Source organism: Heteronotia binoei, chromosome 20 (genome assembly GCF_032191835.1).
Source record: "Heteronotia binoei isolate CCM8104 ecotype False Entrance Well chromosome 20, APGP_CSIRO_Hbin_v1, whole genome shotgun sequence".
NCBI lineage: Eukaryota > Metazoa > Chordata > Lepidosauria > Squamata > Gekkonidae > Heteronotia > Heteronotia binoei.
The window spans coordinates 23953307-23965149 of NC_083242.1; the positions used below are offsets into that span (position 1 = coordinate 23953307).

At 41.2% G+C, this 11843-nt stretch overlaps 1 protein-coding gene across 2 annotated transcripts in view; it reads left to right on the forward strand.

The window, feature by feature from the left end:
* The window catches only part of EEF2K (eukaryotic elongation factor 2 kinase), a 42581-nt gene extending 36098 nt beyond the window's left edge, over window positions 1–6483 (forward strand). Inside the window, exons 16-18 of one of the 2 annotated variants that reach the window (XM_060260776.1) lie at window positions 679–803; window positions 2294–2472; window positions 3367–6483. In XM_060260776.1, the coding sequence (XP_060116759.1) occupies window positions 679–803; window positions 2294–2472; window positions 3367–3476 (414 nt within the window). In that variant the 3' untranslated portion in view covers window positions 3477–6483. The remainder of the gene's footprint in view (window positions 1–678; window positions 804–2293; window positions 2473–3366) is intronic. The other variant, XM_060260777.1, reaches the window with a different exon arrangement.
* The last annotated feature ends 5360 nt before the right edge of the window (window positions 6484–11843 follow it).

The window sequence follows — 11843 nt, forward strand, 5'->3', positions numbered from 1 at the left end:
CAAGAGTAGAATGTATGAGGTGAACAGATGATAAAAACTGAGGTAACTTTGTAATCACACTAAATCCAGCTAATATGTTGCCAACAAGTAAGTGTTTTTGCTTTTCAACAAGGTCTTTGAAACTCTGAGAAGACAGCCTTTTCCTTCAGTTTCTGCTTTAATTTGCAAGCATAGTTTTCTGAGTTTCACTGACACTTTGCATTTAGAAGGCAGGGATGTACAAGCAAGTCCCCAGAATCCTTCTATATATACAGACCAAGGAATGACTCCCCTCTTTAGAGCTAACTCCCTTTTCACTAAGGGATTATTTCTCTTCACTAGAAACAATTTCCCCTTTCAGCTTGAATGGGCTCCTCTGTGATTCTCACTCCTTTTGCCTCCTTCCCAGTCCATAATCAGTGTTTAACTGTCTCTTCAACTGTCAGTTCCCAACTATCATTCCTTAACTGACTCCCACTGCGGTTTGAAAAGCCTGTCACTCAAAGTTTCTCAAATGGTGAGGCATTAACCTCTGATAGTCCATCACATTCCCTCTCTTCTGTTTGGCTGAAATTGCCTTCCTGTCTTCAGCATTAACACAAAACCTCCCAAGTGATGAAAATCACTCATATAAGAAAGAATGGTGATGTCCTATGATGTTCCATTTAGCTTTTCCCCAACCTATTTTTGTTTCTGCAGGACAGCCCAGAAAACAGAACCAAAGGCTTTGATTATTTGCACAGAGCTGCAGAAGCAGGAGATCGCCCTTCCATGATCCTTGTTGCAAGAGCATATGACACAGGCATGAACCTTGCCCCTGACAGGTACTGCTTGACAAGGATCCCTGACTGGTTATCCTTTTGTTAGGCTGATGACTGATTCACGATGCAGAACAATTGCTAGATGTTCTAGCCGTTAGGAGATATTAACAGAAAATGCCGCTCCTTACAACTGGGAGTCTCTTGTGTGTGCTTTTGGAGTGGGAGACCTGTTTGAGAGAATGGAAACCCTCCAGTTGAAGGGAAGGGACAAAGAGAAACAACCCCAAGTGATTTTAATGGATAGAAAGATGGAACAGTTCTCTTTCTGGAGCTAGCTGGAAACCAGGGGCAGTCCTGGAAGGGCTATCTGACTAATATTCTGAGGCAGGTTGAATTTTGCCTCTAGGATTAGGTCTGTCTTCACCAGAGGAAATATAACAAAAGAAGGTAAACTCTGCAGCCCCGGAAACTCACGGCAGCTTTGGGAAGTGGGGAGTACATAAGAATATTTATGGAAGTTACAGAAGAAAGCTTACGTCCAGTGGCACCTTCAAGACCAACAATTATTGTTATATTTCTCTGTTTATAGTGCTACCTGATTTTTAAATTATTGTGCTTCTCATAGAATCATAGAGTTGGAAGGGACCTCCAGGGTCATTTGTCCCTGCACAATTCAGGATATTCACAAATATCCTCCCATGCCCCCAGTGACCCTCTGCTCTGTGCAAAAAACCCTCCAGGATCCCTGGCCAGGAGAAAAATTGCTGCTTGGCTTCAGCTGACTCAGTGAAGTCATTTCCATGGAGATGTAAGAAAGGGCCACAAGAACTAAGCCTTGCCTTCCCTCTCATGATCTGCCTAAGTCCACAGAATCAGCACGACGGCTTAGGTGAGCTTCTAGCCTCTGTTTAAAAACCTCCAAAGAAGGAGAGCCCACCACCTCCCGAGGAAGCCTGTTCCACTGAGGAACTGGTCTGTCAGGATGTTCTCCTGTTTTAATGATTTTGTGAAGTTCCTGTTGTAATCCACCCTGAGCCTGTTTGTGGAGAGGGTGGAATATAAGTGAAAATAAATAAATACAAGCTTTATTCTGGGTCTAAACTTCCATGTGCATGAATAGTGTGCCTGCATATGAAAGCGTATACCCTGAATTAAAGGTGCCCCTGGACTCAAACTTCATTCTGCTGCTTCAGACCAAGACTACCTACTTGAATGTATAGAAATTACTTTATTTTATGTTACACTTACAGAAAAGCTGTTGATAAACTATGACAGTCTGTTGCCAGGATCCCACTGTGCGAACCATTAGACAGGTAAAGAGTTCCATAGGTGAGGTGCTCTTTTTATGCGTTGCATTTAAAGGAAGTTCTGCCTTTGGCTGCTAGTGCAAGTCTTGGACACATAAACCACTTCTTAAAACCTTTTCTAGATTGCATCTTAAAAGTCCCTAGTGTGTTAATACTGAGCTGTGAAGCCCAGAAAAATATGCCCTTTTTGCCTAACAATTGAGGCTTGCTGAATTTTTTCCCACCTCCTTTTTTTAAATTACCCAGAGACCGAGACTGGAGGGAAGCCCTGCACTGGTATGATGCAGCACTGAACATGACAGACTATGATGAGGGCGGGGAATACGACGGAACACAAGATGAACCCCGGTACCTGCTCCTGGCGAGGGAAGCAGAGGTATTGGCAACAGGAGGGTTTCATCTGGACAAGGACCCGCAGAGAGCAGGTACCTCTCTAGTCTGTGTGCATTTATGCAGAAGGACTTCAATGTTTCAAATTGCAAAGAATTTTACAATTCCAGAGAATTAAAATACTCCTTTTTTAAAGCATGTGCATGTGTTATTTGTGTTTAAATTTTGGGTTGAACAATTAACTGAGGGTGAAGGGTGAAGATATGTAATTCAACAAAGTGGCACACTAATTTAACCCTAGACTATTGTCTGATGGTTAATCCCTTAGATAGAAGCAGGGGCTCAATTCTGCCTGGAAGTAACTCCCTTGGCCTGGCCTTGCTCCTGAACATCAATGCTGAACTAAAGTTCTCTGCAGGGGCTCAGGTGTCCTCTTGGGTTTTTTTGGATCAATGAACTCCTTGTATTTTGGATCAATGAACTCCTTGTATACATTTAAAAATATGGCTGAATAGGCACTGAATGTTTGGTAGCAACCATTTTGATCCAAAAAGTGGTTTGGGGCAGAAATTGAAACACTTCCCCAAAGACCATCACAACTTTAGCTTTTTCATATTGGTCCATTCTACTGCGTTCCTTGGCAGCTGCTTTGGTGCTACATAAGCCACACAGTCAGGGATCACATAGCCACCGTGATGATATAACAGTGTCACAAAGCCAAATCTGAACAAGGGCAATACTTCCTGCTCTTGTGCTAAGCCAGCAAATACTTTTGCCCTTTTCCACAGTGCCAGGGGTCGAGGTTTCCCCCAACTCCTGTTAGGGGCAGAGCTGAACTACAGGGGCAAGCCGGTCACCCCACTGGGTGGCAGTGTTCCAGCCACGGTGGAAACCCCATTGGATATCCAGCCATTTTGTTTCTTGTCTGACAAACAAACCATTTTCCTTTTCTCCTCCTCATATGATTCTTCCCTGTCCTGTCTTCCCAGGTGAGCTGTACACAGAAGCCGCAGAAGCTGCAACAGAAGCCATGAAAGGCAGATTGGCCAACCAGTACTATCAGAAAGCTGAGGAAGCCTGGGCTATGATGGAAGAGTGAAACTTGAACTCAATGTTGCTTTCTTTGGAGATATCAGGACAAAGACTTTTTTTTTACAAGACTTGTTTTTGATTGAGGGGGAAGCAAAAATGTTATTTTTATGTGTCGTTTTCATTGATCTCATGGATTGTTGTTTTTTTCATACAATGATTTCCCCCCCCCCCTAACTTGATTCCAAAAGGAAAGAAAACTAGAAGCGGTAAAAATGACTAATATTTTTAAAGCTGCAATATGGATTTCCGCTGATGTTTTGTAAAAAAGAACCTGTCCAACCCCAGAAACCCTGGTTTACTGGAAAACTGTTGAGTTGACGCGTTTTGATGATGTGCGTTATATGACGCCCATGAGAAGGTCATTTTCTCTACACACCTCTCCTCCCTCATGCCTCTCTTGATTACAAAGTGCAGATTTCCCCCCCCCCCCCCTTTAAAAACAAAAAAGGCTAGTGTGTCAGGTTGAGATTTGAGCCTTGGGTGCTGAATTGGAGAGAGATGGCCTTTTTTGAGGAAGAACAGCCCAAAAATGGGGAATTTCATCATTGCCAAAGGGTACGAGTTGGCAGGCAGGATGGGGGCACATCCTTTGGCCTCATGGGATTATGAGCTCCTAACCTCTTCTGATCATTTTACACATTTACCTTATATTTTGGTTACAATCCCATGTGTGTGCTCCTGTGGATCTCCCTGCTGTGTTGGCTGATATTGTTTGAGCAAATGGGCCTGCCCTTCCCCTTTCTGTCCACCCAGCAGTGAAAAATGGAGGAGGTTGTCTATCATGACGGAAGGTGCGGAGACCCCTTTCTGTCATGGACTCCAAGCTGGAAAGTGAGCTAAGGAGGGTTTTTTCAGCCAAATGCTGCTCTCTGTTTCAAGGGAAGAGGGGGCAGAGGATCTGTTGATTTATTATTATTATTATTATTTTGCATTTTTGGCATGAAATTGGATTGGCCAGCTTCTGTGGCAGTTCACATTTGCTCACCCACTCACACACTGTGTGAATGCACTGGCAGTCTATGGCCCTGGCATGGGGCAATGTAGATATGCTATAATTTCACATTGCCCAACTCACGTGGCAAGTGCATTTATGCTTGGGATTTTTAAAAACTAAGCATTTAGGCATAGAATGCACAAAGAAAGCAGTCCCTGGAGCTGCATTGTGGTTTGTTTGTGCCACAGAACTTTTGCCCCAGGGCAGGGCTGGTGTCAGCATACTGGTGGAGTGGGGCAGCTACGAGGGCCTGTGGGGGCCCACTGCAACCAACACCCCTTCCCACTCACATACCTTTCCTGCCGCCTACCCTTCCTCCACCTGATCTCAGATGTTCCGCTACCTGTGCTCCCAGTCAAATGTTCTGCCCATCATAATTGGCGCACAGTGGAAATTTTGCACAGCAATGGTGCTTCTGGCAGTCATGGTGGCAGCACCCTCAGCCACACACACATGCCCAGTGCTGCCAGGCAAAGGGGGGAGGCTCCCGAGCAGATGAAGGAAAGATGCACAGTCAAGGGAAGGGACAAGGGTAGGCAGAGGGGTCCCTGGGCCTACCGTGCCCTGGGCCTCCTTAACCTGGAACATGCATCTCCAAAAACCTGATGAAGGTGCTTGAGCCTTAGATCGTGTGAATCCGTTCCTGTAGCAGAGGCTTTTCCCTCCAGCTGAAAGAGTCTTCCCCAAGTACAATGCAAGCCCGTCTCATCGGGACTGCTCCTTCCACTTGGGGAGGGATGGTGGCTCAGTGGTAGAGCATCTGCTTGGGAAGCAGAAGGTCCCAGGTTCAATCCCCGGCATCTCCAACTAAAAAAGGGTCCAGGCAAGTAGGTGTGAAAAACCTCAGCTTGAGAACCTGGAGAGCCATTGCCAGTCTGAGTAGACAATACTGACTGATGGACCAAGGGTCTGATTCAGTATAAGGCAGCTTCATATATGTTCACCGGTGGAAAGCTGTTGCACTGGCAGAACAAATTAGTGAGATCTAACCCGTGGAGTTTCCCCTTTGTTTTTTGTCTAAATGGACTTTCTCTAAATATTGCAGTGCAAATACTCTGCATCTTAGCTGTTTGCTAGATAACAACCATCTCTTTGAGAATGATTTGTGTTTACAGAACTATGCACAACTTATTTCATTGAATTTCTGTACATTTTTTTTACGGTATGTTTGTAATGGATAAACTTTTGGAAACAGCCTTGTTGTATTACTAAAAATCATCATGATTTAAAAAAAAACTAAGCAATTAATCTTGCAAAATACACAGAAGAAACACTTGATAGCTTTAATGAGAGATCAGCAGTTGACTTAATAAGGAATGCTGGCCCAGTGAAGTTTTTTAGCATGTACAATATGCAAATACGGCTGCCCCCCTTTTCATTTATTTTATGCCCTTTAAACCTCTAGTTCTGTTCTCTTAACTATGTTTAATGTTTGCCACACTCTTGCAGAGAATGATGCTGAATTCTTCTGCTGTACCTTTAGCCCCTCAGATAGTGATATTTTTGATATTCTAGTTTTGGACTGACTGATACATTAATTATTATCTACAGCATTCAAGGCACGTCTGAGTGACTGAATCCATATCAAATACCACAAACCGTACTTCTGTGCCATATTTTTCTTGTCCCCTCAATTGCAGTTTTTAAACCGAGTGTTCAACTGTAATTCCTCAAGGGATGAAAAATATTGGTGATATCCCTGCATGTGTGAATGGGCCTTACATAGTCTACACAGTGTTTTTATAAGCTTTGTTCAGTGGGAACTCATGAGGACTTTGGCGTTTAATCCCTGGGACATTTCTCTGCAGCCACATCTGTTTCACCATTCCAAGCATATACAATAAAACAAGTTAACTGTTTGGATTCTGATTTAATTACCCAGCTCATCATCAAATAAAACAGATTGTTACCTCTGCAACTGAAGCACTTTTTTCGAGGGAGGGGTGCGGTGGTCTACAGTTTGAAATGTGCAAGGATCCCTTTTCTAGTTTGATAAGAAATAAAAATGTTTTACAATGAATGAAGTGGTTTCTGTGTTATTGGTGGCAGTGTCGGTGGCCTAAAATAACTGGATCCCAGACTTTATGAACGCCTGACCTAGATGACCCAGGCTAGCCTGATCTTGTCAGATCTTGGAAGCCAAGTAAGGATGCCCCTGGCTCATATTTGGATGCGAGACCACCCAGGAAGTCTGGGATTGTTCTACAGAGGCAGCTAATGGAAAACCACCTGTTAGTCTCTTGTCTTGCCATAAATTGGTTATGAATTGATGATAGCTTTACACACACAGAGACTTTGTGAACTCTTATTGAACACACATCGAAGCCTGCCTCCACATTAGCTTCATTTGTGGGGCAGAGACTCAAAGGTTCTGGGCAGCACTTTCACCTCACCGACCATGGAGCTTTCTGGCAGCGCTGGAATGTGAACCCATGCCTATCATGTACACATCACATACACAAGCGAGAGACGGCACCCACAGTTTTTTAAAACTTAAAATTTATTATTTTATAATAGCAACAACATTAAACAGTTCAAACATATATCATAAATGTAGACTGAATACTTAAGTATATATTACACAAGCAGAGTTATAAAAACAAAATCATCATGTATACGCACTTTCATAGTGTTAATGTTGGTAAATACAGAAGAGAAAATAAAAAAAGGGGGGGGTAAGGAGGGGAGGGTAGTGGGGGAAGGGGACCTAACCCATTTCTTTCTCAGGAACCAGTTGCCAGGTACATGTTTTACAATTAAAGTGAATGACCATCAATAAATAATAAAATTCAAATACTTTTTTGGCATTTTGCATTTTTTAGTGGCACTCTTGTTAACAAAGTCCAAAAAGGGAAACCATTTCTCTACAAAGTGTGTACCCGTTTTAGGGTTGTCCGCAATACTTAGTTGGGAGGCAATTTTGTCTTGGATTATGATATCCCATACTTTGCGAAACCAAAGAGTTAGTGATGGTATCTTAGTTGTCTTCCAGTGCTTTGCAAGAAGTAATTTACCCGCTAATAACAATAAAGCAATAAGTTCTGATTTTAGCTTGGAGAAATTGTTTCTCAAATCAAGATTTAACAATATCGTTTCTGGAGTGTGAGAGATGGTTTCCCCTACAATTACTTCAATAGTAGTTATTAAGATGTTCCAAAATGCTTGCACTTTGGGGCATGACCACCAGCAATGAACAAAGGAGCCCATGGCGCCGCAACCTTTCCAGCATAGTGGACTAGTGTTTTTATGGGCATAGCTCAATATTTGTGGAGTTAAGTACCACCTTGAAACCAACTTATATTGTAGCAATTTAAAGTTAGAGCATCTAGATTTACAGATAGGTGATGACCAAATCGCATTCCATTGCTCATCTAACCATTGTGCCTTACAATCCTTGGCCCATGCATTTTGCTGGGATGTGGTTTGTGACCAGCTTTTTTGGTTTAACAGACAATACAATTTAGATACTAGTCCTCTCATACTCGAGCTTTCCCTATATATTAATTTCTCAAAGGAATTTAATTGGTTAGTATTTAGCATTACAGGAATTACTGTATGCAGAGCATCATGTAGCTGGTAGTATTCGTACCAAGGGATTACAGTTTTAAACTTAGTTTCTAATTGGCTCTGAGTGAGTATTTTCCCTTTAGAGCTGATATCTGATATTCTAAGAATTTTAACTTGCCTCCAAATTTTAAAGTTTGTTGTCAGTACGCCTGGGGGGAACCAAGATTGTCCCAAAAAGGCCATGACAGGCGTTGAGGGTTGAGTCATTGAGGCTCTATATTTGTCCCAGATCTCCAAGGAGCACTGTAAAAAGGGGTTGTTCATCTTGGTTTTCCTCCTCTCCGTTGCACTAATCCAAACAAATTCATTAAGGTTAACCGGTGAAATACTTGCAGCTTCAATTTGTAGCCAGGGTAAGGGGCAATTCTTATTAGAATATAGTAAGATGTTCCGTAGCTGGGCTGCTAAGTAATATTTTTCTAGAATCGGCGCCCCTAGGCCCCCTTTATCTTTGGGTCTGGCAAGTAAGTGATATGCAATTCTTGGTTTTTTGTTTGACCACAGAAACGATGAAAAACTCTTTTGCCATGCTAACATGTCCGTTTTAGGGATAGAAATTGGGAGATTCTGAAATAAAAAGAGAAATTTAGGAAGAATAAAGGTTTTTATCAGATCTATCTTTTCCAGCAAATTAAATTGAAGCTTTATCCATGAATTCAGCTGTATTTTAGTTGTTTTAAATAATTGCTTGAAGTTGACATTAAATAAGTTGGCCAGGTCAATAGGGATGTGCACGCCCAGGTGACGCCACATTGTTTTAACCCATTTGAAGGGAAAATTAAGCATAATTTTTTGCTGTATCTGTGGAGATACATTAATCGGGAATATCTCCGACTTGGACATATTGATAGCAAATCCAGAAAACTTTCCAAAGGTATTCAATACATTCATTAGCTTAGTCAGTGATGATATTGGGTTGCTGAGATATACTACTGTATCATCAGCAAATAGGCCAATCTTATGGGGGGTACCATCCACAGTTATTCCTGCAATTTCAGTATCAGTCCGCACCATATGAGCTAACGGCTCGAGGGATAAAGCAAATAAAATTGGAGAGAGTGGGCAGCCCTGCCTCGTACCTCTGGATAAGGTAATAACCTCTGAGTTTAAGTTATTAATGCTTAGTTGTGTCTTTGGGGAATTATAGATGGCTGAAATTGATTTCATAAAATTATGACCAAAATTCATTTGTTCTAGGACTGCCTTTAAGTAGGGGACCTCCAATCTATCAAAGGCCTTTTCGGCGTCAAGTGATAGAATAAGGGATGGAGTTTGAGATACTTTACCAAAATGTATTAAATTTAATGATCTCCTAATGTTTCCTGAGATGGTGCGACCAGGGATAAAACCTGACTGATCCGGGTGGATATATCTTTCAATTATTTTATTGAGTCTTCGTGCTAGAACTGAGGAAAAGATCTTAAAATCGTGGTTTAGGAGCGATATTGGCCTATAAGATCTAGGGTCTTGCCTATCTTTGCCTTCCTTATGCACTACTATTAATTTGGAGTCCTTCCAGGTTTCAGGGATGAGTCCCTCCTTCATTACCAAGTTGCAAGTGGCAGTTAAGGGTTTTAATAAACTAGGACTAAATTTTTTATAAAATTCGATTGGAAAACCATCCTTGCCAACCGCTTTATTATTTTTGATTGAATTAAGTGTTTCCAAAATTTCTTGCTCAGTGATAGACCTGTCTAAGAACTCATTATCAGTATGCGAGAGCTTTTTGTCGAATTTCATTTCCTCAAGGTATTTTTTAAAGTCTAAGTTATTGTTAATAGAAGTCTTGTACAAAGACGAATAGTATTCTTGAAAGACTTTGACAATATCCTGAGGTAGAATACATGTCTCACCTTGGGTTGTTCTGACTGAATGGATCATTGCTTTAGCTCTGCTTTGCTGTATCCTAAGTTTTAACAATTTTAGGGACTTCGAGGTTCTAGTAGTGTATCGCTGTCTTAGGTATAGCATTTTCTTTTGGATGTCTGAGGTCTCTATTAACTCCAATTTCTTTCTCTCCATTACCAATTTCTTTAAAGTTTTTTCCCCTCCATATCTCTTATGCTTTTCTTCAAGTTCAACAATTTTAGATTTAATTTCCTGAATTTCTTTACATTTGCTTTTGTGACATATGGACGCTAATGAGATAAGATCTCCCCTTAGGACTGCCTTGAAGGCATCCCAGACTATGTGACGGGAAACTCCACAGTTATCATTATGGTGGAAATATTCTAGAATTTTTTTATTTATTTCTTCACAAATGCTCTCTTTGGTCAGAAGTAGTTTATTCAAGGACCAAGTTGGGCCTCTATTGTCTAATTCCATAGATATCTCAACAGATACCCACGAGTGGTCAGAGATGGTCCTTGATCCAATTGCCGTATTCTGAGCGTAAGTCAGGAGAGCAGGGGACGTTAAGAAGTAATCGATTCTAGAGTAGGTGTGGTGGACTTGAGAAAAGTAGGTATAGTCACGTACTTTTTGGTTTAATGATCTCCATATGTCTACTAAATTTGAGGATGATAATAGTTTGTTCAGACCTGTTGGTTTAGTATGGCCAGTTTTAGCTCCTGATCTGTCTAGTCCCTTATCCATGATATAATTGAGATCTCCTCCCAAAATGACTTCCCCTAATTTGAAATCAATTAGTTCAGCAAAGGTTTCCCTCAAAAAGGTTAGTTGCCCATTGTTAGGAGCATACACTGAGGCGATCGTTAGAGGTTTACCGTGTAATGTGCCCTTAACAAAGATGTAGCGGCCTTTAGAGTCCAATTTTGTGTCCTGCACATCAAACGCTGTCACTTTAGAAATTAAGATTGCCACCCCTCTTGCCTTAGATGACCCAGGTGCATGGAAGGTTTGATTGAACCATTTAGAATGTAGACCAAAAGGGGAGTTTTTCTTAACATGTGTTTCTTGTAGGCAAACTATGTGCGGCCTTTCTTTAGTTAAGGTATTGGCAATTCGAGTCCTCTTAATTGGGTTTTTAAATCCCCTGCAGTTCCACGTCAACAGTTTCAAATTCTTAGCCATCGTAAAGTCTCTACTTGGAGACCACCAAGCTGAATGATATGCTCTACAGGAAATATAAGTAAAATCAAACACCTAAGTAATAGAATTTACGAACTCTGGCACTTACCAATTAGGTAACGAAGTATAAGTTTAACAGAGAATATGGGTTAGGCAAAAAAAAAAAAATTTTTTTAACACAGAAGGTAGAAAAGACACTTATCAAACACACAACACAGTCAAATAGTTCAATAAAAAAAAAAAACTCAAACGCACCACCTACGTACCCAACACGGGGTAAAGTTTCACTGGTTCCTAATAAATAGGAAGCTAGGGAACAAACTTTAAGTTTCCCTAAACAGAAACTCCCTTAATATTCTCAAGGGGGCTAAACCTTTAATACAAAAACATAATCTTCCACACCTCCTCCTTCTCTAACGTGATGTAACAGTGAGAACTCCTTAAAAATACTCTTGCAAGACTAAAATGGGTTTTTCAATAGAACAGTGTTCAACTTAATACGTGAAATCTGTCTGCAGCTTGTACTCACCATTAAGCTGTTTGTTCACTTCCAAATGTGAAGTGAATAAATAACAAGAACTAGCTAAATACAAAACATGAATAAAAACAGGTGTTAACTAAGCAATTTGCCAAGCAGTAGCATGCAAGTCAAAAAAGGAAGGATACATTACCACCTGCTTAAATAAAACAATCGTTATGCCCTTATCTCCTTTTGTCCTCAAGACCAGCTATGCGTGCGTTCTCAAAGGAAGAGACAGCCTGGTGGATGGTGTGCCTCCATGC